Consider the following 14,284-nt stretch of genomic DNA (forward strand, 5'->3'; position numbering starts at 1 on the left):
GTGCGTCAGAACTGTTTACTCCCGCTAGCATTCCCACGGGCGCTGCATGTTGCAAAGTCACAAGGCGGCACTGAGAGAGACACTATATGACAGCAAGGAGAACATACGAAAAGGTGAACCATTTAAATGCTGTAATTTTGCATAATTTACAGTGCATAATAATGCATAATATTAGTATGTAATTGAATGTAATATGCTAAATTTAAGTGTGTTAAAGGGAGAAACACATCAAAAAAATCTGACATTCATGTTCCTTTTTCAATTCAACTTTTTCACTTGTTGATATGCTGCTAATATAATTGGTAATGGAAACATTTGTATTCAATTTGAAGAATGCAATATGTGAAAACCTGCAGATAGATTTGTTTTTATATCTGTTTTTACTTGCTCCGCTGTGATTAAGTCACATTGGCTGGACGTTTCGTTCTGTATGCAGAATTACACAAAAACAACTCTTTCTGCTCAATGATCTTTCACATCCTGTGAATGCACACGTGGTTTTGAAAGGGTACAGTCATCAGTCAAATATGTCAAATTTTGTTACACAAAGACAAAAAATAAGTATCAAAAAAAAGTTTTAATTTAGCAAGATGGAGCACAACTGGAGCACAACACGCAGCATTTGGACAGACGTGCACGCATGACTTTATAACTGATACGTTATATAGTACTACCATCCAGCTGCAAATCAGTCTTGGACTAATTAACACCATGTTAACATTTTAAAGACCGTTTGTCAGCATGTACGATTCGATTTTTCAGATTGAGCAAGCAGAGCACGTTCTAAACTAAATTAATTTCACCCTTTTCCCCCCCTTTTCATTGTTTCGTGTCATATAACATTGTTTTGTAATTATACTGTGCACTATTTTTACGATTGCTCATGGTTTATTTTGGCCAGAATTTGTCATGAACTATTCAACTTAGAAGTGGGCTAATGTGGAGTTTTTCGTTACAGTTCACTGAGGTTTCTCATATTTTATGGATTTATGTAGATCTCTGATTAATGATGCTCTTACTACACAATCTCTTCAGAGTCTCTTTATAAACCTGATGACCCTCAAAGCAGCTTGGTCTTTTGACTTTGTCACATGACAGTCTCTCTTAAGTGCTTTGATATGAGCAACAGTCGCATTGTCATCTTAAAGGGTGATCCTCACAAAGCTTGTCAAGAACTGGATCATGTTTCACCCCAAAATCTACAACAGAAAAAAGGAATTATATGAAGAAAATATGTTTTGTTGTTGTCTTTTTGGGACCTTTAAAATATTTCAATTGACATTTCTTTCCTTCACCACTGACAGGTGAAGTTAATAACACTGATTATCTCTTCATCACGGCACCTGTTAGTGGGTGGATATATTAGGCAGCAAGTGAACATTTTGTCCTCAAAGTTGATGTGTTACAAGCAGGAAAAATGGGCAAGCGTAAGGATTTGAGTGAGTTTGACAAGAGTCAAATTGTGATGCTAGACGACTGGGTCAGAGCATCTCCAAAAATGCAGCTCAGTATCTATCAAAAGTGCTCCAAGGAAGGAACAGTGGAGAACCGGCGACAGGGTCATGGGCGGTTGAGGCTCATTGATGCACGTGGGGAGCGAAGGCTGGTCTGTGTGGTCCGATCCAACAGACGAGCTACTGTAGCTCAAATTGCTCAAAAAGTTAAAGGGTTAGTTCACCCAAAAATGAAAATTCTGTCATTAATTACTCACCCCATGTCATTTCACACCCGTAAGACCTTCTTTCATCTTCACAAATTAAGATATTTTTGATAAAATCCGATGACTCAGTGAGGCCTGCATAGCCAGCAAGATAATTAACACTTCCAGATGCCCAGAAAGCTACAAAAGACACATTTAACCCTTAAATGCATACCTCGGGTCTTTAGTGACCCGGGACGTCATTCACTACCCTCCTCCTCGTTCATTTTTTAAAGTTAGACATCAACCTTCTTGGTATTCCTCAATTAATTCATTATAAAGAATATAACAAGAAAAAAAAATCATAAAATTATAAAAGAATGCCTATTTTTGTATTCATTTTTTGTAAAAAAATTTTGTAACGACCCGAGGTGTGTATGAGTGTATGTATATTTTTTCTGATACACAATGCAGAAGTGACGACTCATTTAGACAGAAAACGAAATAATAAGAAAAACCTGAAATGGCTCTGACGAGGACAGTGATGATGGCATAAAACATCTGCTCAAACTGAACCCTTTCAAGCTCCAAAAGGTAACAAAATATGCTTTATTTTATTCTTCTGTAATTGTTACTCTAATATCAGAGGAGTTTTATTTTATCAGTTAGAGATCCTTCCGTGTTAGATATAGATCCTGGTCGATACCCGAATATGTAAGAATGATTGGCGAAACAGTCATGCATTTAAGGGTTAAAACAGTTCATGTGACTACAGTGGTTCAACCTTAATATTATGAAGAGACGAGAATACATTTTGTCCGCCAAGAAACGAAACAAAATAATGACTTTATTCAACAATATCTAGTGATGGGCCACTACTTCATGAAGCTTCGAAGCTTTACAAATCGTTTGTTTCGAATCAGTGATTCAGAGCGTGAATAAAAACTGCCAAAGTCATGTGATATCAGTAAACGAGGCTTCGTTATGTTATAAGTGTTTCGAAATTTCAGCGGTTCACCATTGGGGAGCTTGACTTTTGATACATGCTCCAAACCACTGATTCAAAACAAAAGATTTGTAAAGCCTCAAAGCTTCATGAAGCAGTGGCCCATCACTAGATATTGTTGAATAAAGTTATTTTGTTTTTTTTTGGCAATATATAATATAATATATAATATAATATGATATAATGCAATATAATGCAATGTAATGTAATGTAATGTAATGTAATGTAATGTAACGTAATGTAATATACACATCATCTCTTGCTTCCCAAGATGTCTTAAGATGTTCTGATGGAAACATACCAAACAAACTTTGCTTGATGCCTGTCAATATCATTAGTACATGCTCTTTGTCCTCCAATTGAAAGTTCACAAGCGGGGTTGTAAGACGGTCATGATCTGTGACCTAACAGATGAGAAAACACCATCCCAAATACCATTCTGTGTGCATGGTCTCTGATAAGAGCATCATGTCAGTATATCATCCTCCCTGATGTCTGGCACTTCTGGGATCTGATCTTAGGGTTACCTAAGCCTGTAATATCCCAACAACATGCCGACCTACATGAGCTAATAAAAATGTCATCTTGATCTCCTTTGTATAATTTATGCTCTACCTCATCTCCATTGTTCTCCTCTGTGAATCAACAGCAGATTTATCAGCGATCAGACCTGGCTCGGAGCTCGTCCTTGGCCAGACTGGATATTTTTATATGGGTTATGTCAACATTTGCGACCTATAATAAACTGCGTTCTCAAATGCAGATGCAAATCATCATCTTACCGTGGATTTATGCGATTAACATCTTCAACATCACGCTCAGCTTCAAGCGTTAATCAAATAGGGACCACAGGAACACTTGTCTGTCAGATCGGACGGCCGTTTCCTCTCGCAGCCTGCAATAGGACATCAGCGCAGATGACTTTTTCCACATTTCCTTCGCCTCACAGAGGTCACATCGGAGTCTCTCCATGAGAAATGGAGGAAAAGGAACATGTTTGCCATCATAAGGCTCACTGTTTATTGTTTGCAGCCTTTTCTGTCCCTGTCCATGCATGGGTCAGAAATGTGTAGCCATTCCAAAAGATAAGTAAATGTCACAAGGTCAGGACGAGTTATACTGAATGCCTCACAAACAAGATTATGAAATGTTTGGGGCAGGAGATGACATTGAGATTCCAAGGAACAATCAGGAGCAGCTAGTCATTCCTGTAGGCAACTACGATTCAGCATGTCACACGTTCACGATTATTTATTACGTTTCTAAAAACAGGTCGAATGGAATGACAAGTATGCGTTTGACTTCACGTTCCCAAACATTTCATCCTCTCTTTGCTCATTGTTGGATTCAGGTATTTGGTCAACAGGACAGACAATGTGAATTTTCATATCTTGTTCCTGTTTATTGGTGCGTATCAGAGTTTGACACAGACATAATAGGATCGCTGACCCCGGCAGCACTGCGGATACGTCTGTTAATGGCCGGCTGGCTGTTTTTGCCGAGCGTGTGATTGATAGTCTCAGTGGTATGTTGATGACAAACAAAAACAGGATCTGTAAACTTTTATCTCTCACTCTTTCCGACGACTCCCGTTGAGGAGTTTGGTGTATAATTTATGATGCCATTTCATACTTGCCATTCTTGAGGCATTTTTGCATCATCATGATGGAGACGGATAGGCACATGAATTGGCCCCTCAGATAGCGTTGTTTATTTGCATGCATTCTCTGTGTTGTTTTAACATCAGATTCACCGAGTTATGTAAAACGATGGGAACATTATCTTGGTTATTCATTACTTGCCAAATAAGTAAATAAAATCATGGACAAGTCCATTATACTGTAGTAGTCGGCCTAGAAACTAGATGAAGATAGCAGCAATATAATAATGATTTATGCATTATTGGTATTAATATGCAACCTTTTTACTGAACTAGTTAGCTAACATATGTAATATACTTGCTATAAAATTAATCTTGAATATTTATTTTGCTTGTCCTCAATGAGTGTCAATTATTATTTCCTTAAATTTGTACTTCGTTTTCCCTGTTCTGTTTGCCTGAGTTCTCATCCTTGTTTGTTACTACGTTTTCTAATTTAGTTACGCACCTGGTTCTTGTTCTGTTGATTATCTTCCCTGTGTATTTAAGTCCTGAAATCTGTCTGTTCGCTGTTGAGTGTCGTTAACATTTATGTTTGGTTTCATTTTCTCCTATGTGAATTCCTGTTCTCCTGAATATTTTAAGTAAAAAAGACTGTTGAATTATATCTTCTTTGTTGAACTCGCTTCCTTAACGGCAAACGTGACATTTGCAGTATATAGTATTGTGTTGTACAGTTGTGGTCAGAATTATTAGTGACCTTGGTAAATATGATCAAAGATGGCTGTAAAAATAAATCTGCATTGCTTATCCTTTAGACCTTTTATTCAAAACAATGCACAACATTCTAACCTTTCATCAAAGTAAAAGAATTAAAAGTGGGGGGAAATCACTTTATGAAATAAATGTTTTTCTCCAAAACACGTTGGCCACAATTATTGGCACCACTAGAATTTTTTTATGAGTAAAATATCTCTGAAGTATATTCCCATTCATTTTTACATGTTTAAGCACACCAGGATGACTAGGAACATGAAATTGTCCAAGAAACACAAAGGTCAAATTCCCTTAATCATTACCTTTCAATGAGAAAAACCAAAGATTATAGTTCTGATGTGCAGCAAAAGATTGAGAAAAAATATAAAGTGGCTGTAAGAAAATAGCTAAAGCATTGAAAATCCCCATTTGCACCATCAGGGCAATAATTAAGAAGGCTCAATCAACTAAAAATATTACGAATCTGCCTGGAAGAGGACGTGTGTCTGTATCGTCTTAATGTGAGGTGAGGAGGAGAGTTTGAGTAACCAAAGACTCTCCAAGGATCACAGCTGGAGAATTGCTGAGATTAGTTGAGTCTCAGGGTCAGAAAGCCAAAAGAAATTTATCAAACAGCACCTACATCATCACTTGCCGTTCGGGAGGATTTCAATAAAAATCCTCCTCACTCATCCATAAACAATCTCCAGCATATTCAGTTGTCAGACAAGACTGGAACTTCAAACGGGACTAGCTTATATGGTTAGATGAAACTCAAAAAAAATAGCTTTTTGGCAGCAAACTTACCAGATGGGTTTGGTGCAAACATAAAATTGCCCCATGCAGTTAAATATACTGCCGGATCCTTAATGTTGTGGGCCTATTTTTTCTGCCAGAGGTCCTGGACATCTTGTTCAGATGCATGGTATCATGGATTCTAGCAAATACCAATCAAAACCTGACAAACCTTGGATAGAAATCTTATAATGGGCCGTGGTTGGATCATCCATCAGGACAATGATCCAAATCAAACATCAAAATGTTTCACTGAGCACAAAATTAAGCTTCTGCCATGACCATCCCAGTCCCCTGACCTGAACCCTAAAGAAAATGAGTGGGGTGAACTGAAGAGAAGAAGCACCAACATGGAGCTGAAATCTGAAGGATCTGGAGGGTTTTCTCTTGTCAGGTGTTCTCCAAACTCATCAGGCATTATAGAAGAAGACTCAGAGCTGTTGTCTTGGCAAAAGAAGGTTGAAAAAAGTATTGAATAAAAGGGTGCCATTAATTGTGGCCAACATGTTTTGGAGAAAAACATTTCATAATGAGATTTTCCCCACATTTCCAATTGTTTTACGGTTCGATTTTTGAATAAAGGATTAAAAGGATTAACAATGAAGATTTATTTTCACAAGCTTCTTTGTTCATATTTACCAAGGGTGCAATAATTTTGACCACAACTGAATGTATCGTGATAAATATAATTTAACAAGGTGACGGACGATGTTTAGCCTTAGTAATAAACGCTGTCATGTTTTCAGAAACAAAGAAGGTTCTTGAGTACATTTGAAGAAAATGATGCTCAGCATTTCTTCAGTAATTGTGCATTTGTGTTGTTTTTATGTTTTCCAGGAATCCAGAATGTTCTTAGTCTCTTTTGTGCGGTTCTGACGGAGCACAAGGTTTTGTTCCATTCTTCCAGCTATCAGAGACTAGGAGAGGCCTGCCGTGCCTTAGAGACCCTCATGTTTCCTCTAAAGTACAGGTGGGGTCAACATGTTACTGATATACCCTGAATAATTGATCTTCAATAACAGCATCTCATTTCATTAGCCGATCCAGTTCAATCTAAGTGCATTGCGTAAAAACTAGGACAAGTGCTGCATCAGAAAAAAAGCTTGAATTAATGTGTGCTCTTCACAAATGATAAGCGTGTAATTTTGCAAACAGTTCTATTTTTAGGCTGTTTTGCAACAGTATGTACTATTTTTGTGCTGTGTATGAGACGAGAACAGTCTGATGTTAACATCTGCTGATTGCTTGACGTGATGATTGTGGTTGCCTAACTCTCATTTGGACCACAGCTACCCCTACATTCCTGTCCTCCCATCTCGTCTGCTGGAGGTGTTGAGCTCGCCTACGCCCTTCATCATCGGAGTACACTCCATGTTCCAGAGCGAGATCCAAGAGCTGGTGAGCTGAAGGCCATACGGAAAGGCATTTTTCAATCTGCCTTAAAACAGATTCTGGTAACGCTGCTCTGTGACTCATTCTGTAATTTCTGATTGGTTTTGGTTTCTGTTTACAGCTCGATGTGATCATTGCTGACCTTGATGGAGGAACAATAAAAATCCCAGAGTGTATACACCTCTCCCAGCTCCCCGAACCCCTGTTGCACAATACTCAAAAAGCACTGTCCATGGTAAAAAAAACTAAGATTTTATACACATACACATTATGATGTCCACTTGGGGTATGAGTTTGGAACGACGTGAGAGTGAGTAATTAATGACATACCTTTCATATTTTTTGTGAGAACTATCCCTATAAATGTGACCTATTACATATTATGGTGTCTCCAGAATGTGTCTGTGAAGTTTCAGCTCAAAATCCCCCACAGATCATTTATTATAGCTTGTCAAATTTGCCCCTATTTGGGTGTGAGCAAAAACATGCCGTTTTTGTGTGTGTCCCTTTAAATGCAAATGAGCTGATGCTCCCGCCCCCTTTCTAGAAGAGGGCGGAGCTTTAACAGCTCAACAACAACAAAGCTGGAGAATCTCACGCAGCAAAAATAACGACAGTGTTCAGCCTTACATTGTTCAGTCGACACTGATGGAGAGACTCAGGAAGAAGTTACAACTTTTAGAATGAAACTGGACGTTTCTAAATGGTTGGTGGATACATTTATGTAGTTGCTGTGGAGTTGATTCAACTCATCCACTAGCATGTGCCGTCATGATTATCTTTTGTGCAAACCCTTATGGACGCCCACCATACACAGTGTACCTGTTTGCCAAACAGAGCCATACACTCCAGGCTCACGTTTATGAGTGCTATTAAAGTGCTATGAATGGTCTAATATTTTTTCCCAAAATATCGCTCAGACAGAAATCCCGATTATAGCACTTAAATATGGAAAAAGTTATTTTTTCATGATATATCAGAAGTTTTAGTAATGCAGAAGTTTACAGAATGGAGAAACCAGGCTCAGTCGGAGGGCAAGTTCTCCTCTGAAGAACACTTTGTGTTTTTCATCTGACAGCAATGAAAGGAAGATAAGAGCCAGATCATATCCCCTGTTTACAGCTGGTATTAAAGGATTGGTTCTCTTTAAAATGAAAATTACCCCATGGTTTACTCACCCTCAAGCCATCCTAGGTCTATATGTAAAAAAAGAAGCAGCTATAGCCATATGCATTTGCTTATGTTGCATACATTCTTCTCACTTCACCTTTAAATGGTCATATTTCATAATCTCTCCTCAGTAGCTAAGCTGCATTTTCAACAGATGCATGTTTGTTTGTTTTTTACAGAGAATTGAAAGATTGTAGACATTCCATAAGCTACATTTGCACCACTTGTCTCGTTCCCAAAGATAGCAGGATATTTCCTCACTCGAAATACCTTCTTTGTCTTCAGGTTTTGCACCCAGATCTGGAAGGAGCAGATAATGCCTTCCCACCCCCTCGTTCTGCTCCATCCAACCTCAAACTGCTGGTAAGAGCTTCGTCTGTCTGTTACACGTGAAAGTTGCGGACACGCATGTGGCCGACACGGGAGTCTCTTATTGGGTCTTCAGGGGGCTGAAATATCTGTTTGTTAAAGGAGTTTGAACTCCCATCACGTACACAGTTTATTTTGAGGCGAGAAAATTTTCATGCTGACTCATTCCATCCTCATACGTTCATCTGGAACGATTCTCAGTCCCCTTCTATTCTGGCTTTCTTGTTTTTGACAGGATAAGGAGGTGCGGGCGGTCTTCCTGCGCTTGTTTGCACAACTCTTCCAGGGCTACAGGTCCTGTCTGCAGCTCATTCGCATCCATTCCGAACCTGTGATTCACTTTCACAAGGTGAGAGGAGGGCGCTGATCTGCAACTTTATGATGTTAAAACTCATTTGTGGAGTAAATGGCCCCATCAGCCCAAGAGCGATTAGAAGCAATTACTGTCATCGTGCCAGATCAGTCCAGTAAACCTGCAAAAGGCTGCTCACATTCTTGCATAATGACTGTACGAGAAGGATCTTCTTTTCAACAAGGGCTCTATAACAGCTCTGCAGGGGTCTGTGGATAGATATACAGTATAAAACATAGGATATTCTTAAAGTGGTGTATTAATGACCTGTAAAATTCACCCATGTGACTTTTCTCTGTGAAACACAAAAAGAGATAAGCATTGTAATAGTCACTCAATGAATGACAACTGGTGCTTTCAAGCGTACATGGATGGGAAAACACTACGAAAATATAATGAAAGTAATAAATACAATGCTTCTGCTACACGTCTAGTCTTTTAAAGTCATATACTATGGCCAAAGTTTAAAGCAAGGCACTACTGGCAAAACTGAGATTTTGAGCCATTTTGCTTCCATAACACGTCTTCTTTCAGACTAGTAGGAAGAATAAAAAGTTATAGTTGTGACATTTTGACATTGACTTTTTTCTCACAATTCTGAGTTTATATCTCACAATTCTGACTTTTTTTTTTTTTTCAGAATCATGTGATATAAACACAATTTCGAGTTATAAAGTCAGAATTATGTGATATAAAGTCACAATTGCGAGTTATAAAGTCAGAATTGCGTGATATAAACACAATTTTGAGTTATAAAATCAGAATTATGTGATATAAAGTCACAATTGCGAGTTATAAAGTCAGATTTGCGTGATATAAACACAATTTTGAGTTATAAAGTCAGAATTATGTGATATAAAGTCACAATTGTGAGTTATAAAGTCAGAATTATGTGATATAAACACAATTGTGAGTTATAAAGTCAGAATTATGTGATATAAACACAATTGTGAGTTATAAAGTCAGAATTATGTGATAAAAACACAATTGTGAGTTATAAAGTCAGAATTCTGAGATATAAAGTCACAATTGCGAGTTATAAAGTCAGAATTGCGTGATATAAACACAATTTTGAGTTATAAAATCAGAATTATGTGATATAAAGTCACAATTGCGAGTTATAAAGTCAGATTTGCGTGATATAAACACAATTTTGAGTTATAAAGTCAGAATTATGTGATATAAAGTCACAATTGCGAGTTATAAAGTCAGAATTATGTGATATTAACACAATTGCGAGTTATAAAGTCAGATTTGCGTGATATAAACACAATTTAGAGTTATAAAGTCAGAATTATGTGATATAAAGTCACAATTGCGAGTTATAAAGTCAGATTTGCGTGATATAAACACAATTTTGAGTTATAAAATCAGAATTATGTGATATAAAGTCACAATTGCGAGTTGTAAAGTCAGAATTATGTGATATAAACACAATTGCGAGTTATAAAGTCAGATTTGCATGATATAAACACAATTTAGAGTTATAAAGTCAGAATTATGTGATATAAAGTCACAATTGCGAGTTATAAAGTCAGAATTGCGTGATATAAACACAATTTTGAGTTATAAAATCAGAATTATGTGATATAAAGTCACAATTGCGAGTTATAAAGTCAGATTTGCGTGATATAAACACAATTTTGAGTTATAAAGTCAGAATTATGTGATATAAAGTCACAATTGCGAGTTATAAAGTCAGATTTGCGTGATATAAACACAATTTTGAGTTATAAAGTCAGAATTATGTGATATAAAGTCACAATTGCGAGTTATAAAGTCAGAATTATGTGATATAAACACAATTGTGAGTTATAAAGTCAGATTTGCGTGATATAAACACAATTTAGAGTTATAAAGTCAGAATTATGTGATATAAAGTCACAATTGCGAGTTATAAAGTCAGAATTGCGTGATATAAACACAATTTTGAGTTATAAAATCAGAATTATGTGATATAAAGTCACAATTGCGAGTTATAAAGTCAGAATTATGTGATATAAACACAATTGCGAGTTATAAAGTCAGATTTGCGTGATATAAACACAATTTAGAGTTATAAAGTCAGAATTATGTGATATAAAGTCACAATTGCGGGTTATAAAGTCAGATTTGCGTGATATAAACACAATTTTGAGTTTTAAAGTCAGAATTATGTGATATAAAGTCACAATTGCGAGTTATAAAGTCAGAATTATGTGATATAAACACAATTGCGAGTTATAAAGTCAGAATTGCGTGATATAAACAATTTTGAGTTATAAAATCAGAATTATGTGATATAAAGTCTCAATTGCCTGTTATAAAATCAGAATTGAGATACAAACTCACAATTCTGAGAAAATTTTTTTTTTTTTTTTTCCCTCAGAATTTATATAGAGACTTTATATCTCATTACAAGTTAATATCTCACAATTGCGAGAAAAGTCAGAATTGTGAGTTTATAACACACAATTCTGACTTTATTTCTTGCAATTGTGAGTTTATATCCCACAATTGTGAGGAAAAAAAAGTCAGAATTGTGAGATAAAAAGTCGCAATTACAGTTTTTATTTTTTATTTAGTGTCGGAAACCAGCTTCCATAATTTTTTTTGATTTCAAAATTCAAAGCCCCCTTTCGAAAACATTCAACTCTTATATATGTCAACAAAATGAATTGCTAACTGAAGAATGTTCAGATTTATTTCCTGGAAATGTATGCAAATTAGTTCATATTTAATTAGATAAGGCCTCATATCATATTTAAACATAAAAAATCTGTAATAGAAAACAATGGTCTTAATGTAATTTAATTAATCAACCTGCGTGATATCTGGGATGTCAGGAGGAAGTCAAGATTAACAGTGAATAACGGCATATCATATGCTGGCAAATTGAGTCACAATGAGAACAAAAACAAGATAGTTATTTTCACATTCTCTATTAAAAAACCTTCAACATGATGTATGATTTCTTGGAATCAGACAATAAATGAGCCTGTTTGCTGTCGATAGAGTCAGAAAAATCAAGTTAATGTTTTCTGAAGGTTCTAAATCATAATCACCAGCATCCAAACCTCAAAATCCCTGGTAATAACACCACATTTGACACAAACCAAGTCAAAACCAAATATCTATTGGAAAAAAATATATTTGTCTTTTTTTCCATGTTTAACATTATTGAAACAGACAGGCTTTTGAAATGTACTCCTCTCAGAAAACATACAAATAAAGATACTTTTAGATGTTTAATTGCTATTTGGAGCATTGGGATCACTAGACGAGGGCTTAATGAACTCATTTTTGTGAACCTGAAATTCGACCAAAATTGACATTTTTCATTTGTTTTGCCTGTAGCTCGAAATTGGCCTGCTCGCAATTCAACTCATTTTTCCAGCACGGGTCACATCGCCATCTTGCTCTGAACAAAGTCATTTGAATCCATCTGACATCATAATTACTGCTTCCCAGCTCTTAAATACGACCTTCACATAAGCAAATATTAATCTGATGACCTGTCATGTTATACGGACTGCCGGACATGTCGCGTTGATGGACGGGACAAACAACTCTAACTGGTTTGAAATACAGCGTTGTTTATCTTACCTTAACTCGAGACGGTTTGCACTTGTACAAACACCTGCTTTTTCATAAACATGGTGGGTTTGGGTCAGAGCCAGAGAATGAAAGAATAATCTCACTAGATAAGCACTGAGCTTTGCCTCGTCCACGTTTTGCTTTGAAGTGCTTCGGTGCAAACGTAAGCGCTCATGCCGATGGTATCGCGGTTAGTTTGTTTAAAACACTTTGGTCCGTCGGATTGTCCCTGCAGTGAGCCATATGAAAAGTATCAAACTTGCATTCACAAGTGTTATTTCACCCCCCAACCTGTTTTTGTTTGTGTCGGCCAATGTCTCTGTGGCAACGTCTCAATACGACCCTCATAAAGCACCCCACATGGCTCAGATTATAGTAAAGGAATGCTTCACTTCTCGAAACTGAGCATCTGCTCCTAAATTTACTGGCTAATGCTGCAGGGGATCTGTTTAAAATATACACGTATGCCTATCTTATTTGATGTATCTGGTGATGTGGATAACAAACATCAGACTTAGGTTGTTTTGTTCAGAAAGAATATCTCTGCATCATTTGAAGTGGACTTTACTTTGATCGCTGACCTTCTTTTCTCTGATATATATATACAGGCTGCCTTCCTGGGCCAGCGGGGCCTGATAGAAAATGACTTCCTGACCAAGGTGTTGGATGGCATGGCCTTTGCGGGATTCGTGTCCGAACGGGGCCCTCCGTACAGAGCCTGCGATCTGTTCGATGAGGTGCAGTACTTCTTTAACAGTAATAGAGGTGTAGAAGTGCATCATTCATGGACGCTCTCCAAATGCCTGTTCAGGTTAAGTTTCACATGTAATTGCAGTGGAAAAGGTGGTCCTACTTATGTTAGCTGGCCTTAATTACTATGCAATTAACCATTTGATACAATATACTTAAGTAAATGCATGTTTGTGCATTGTACCAACATTTAAAGTGTGTATTTAATTAACATTTTAACTTAACCCCTAACCGTAACCCAAACTTTACCCCAAAATCTAACTCTAACCTCTATAATCCTGACTCTAACCATACCTCAAACTCATTAGCAATAAATGTGGACATTTTCCAGAACAATGTGTAGTTACCAGTGACTGATTAAGTACTCGTAATTAGATTATATTACATTTTAAAATACTCGTAATCAGACTACAGTTATTTTTTATTGATTACATGTTATTCACACAATGGCAGTAAATTAACTTTTTATCTTTTAAATGGTCCTTTCTATAAAACCATACTGCTTGTATAAATTGAGAAGCTCTTGCAGCTTTGTGGAATTACACAGACCAGCCACTAGTCATGTGACTTTCACTGGATTTACTGAAATCATTTCACTTTTAAGAAGTTTTTTCTCAACATTGCAACATTGCATATCTAATAAACTCCTGATGAATATTATCTGAGACTCAGTGAGTCATTTAACCATGTGTTTCTGTCTCTGAAAGGCTTTCAAACGCTTTAAAATGTACAAATTAACATCATTTCATACTAACATGCAATACAGGGATTCCCCAACTTTTTCTCTTTGACATAATTTATTCATTATATTGCATTTAATACCCCCTGAAATAATTTTAAATTAAGAAGGTCTATAATAAAATATCAATAAAAGGCAAA

At 36.6% G+C, this 14,284-nt stretch overlaps 1 protein-coding gene across 4 annotated transcripts in view; it reads left to right on the plus strand.

The window, feature by feature from the left end:
* sbf2 (SET binding factor 2) overlaps window positions 1-14,284 on the plus strand; it is a 158,649-nt gene that overhangs the window by 55,457 nt on the left and 88,908 nt on the right. For 3 of the 4 annotated variants that reach the window (XM_067400186.1, XM_067400188.1, XM_067400187.1), the window contains 6 exons: window positions 6,634-6,766; window positions 7,086-7,194; window positions 7,310-7,423; window positions 8,644-8,721; window positions 8,963-9,076; window positions 13,264-13,392. In XM_067400186.1, coding sequence (XP_067256287.1) covers window positions 6,634-6,766; window positions 7,086-7,194; window positions 7,310-7,423; window positions 8,644-8,721; window positions 8,963-9,076; window positions 13,264-13,392 — 677 coding nt within the window. Of the gene's footprint in view, window positions 1-28; window positions 114-6,633; window positions 6,767-7,085; window positions 7,195-7,309; window positions 7,424-8,643; window positions 8,722-8,962; window positions 9,077-13,263; window positions 13,393-14,284 lie in introns of all 4 variants that reach the window. The other variant, XM_067400189.1, reaches the window with a different exon arrangement.

This window comes from Chanodichthys erythropterus, chromosome 11 (genome assembly GCF_024489055.1).
Source record: "Chanodichthys erythropterus isolate Z2021 chromosome 11, ASM2448905v1, whole genome shotgun sequence".
NCBI classification, from domain to species: Eukaryota; Metazoa; Chordata; class Actinopteri; order Cypriniformes; family Xenocyprididae; genus Chanodichthys; species Chanodichthys erythropterus.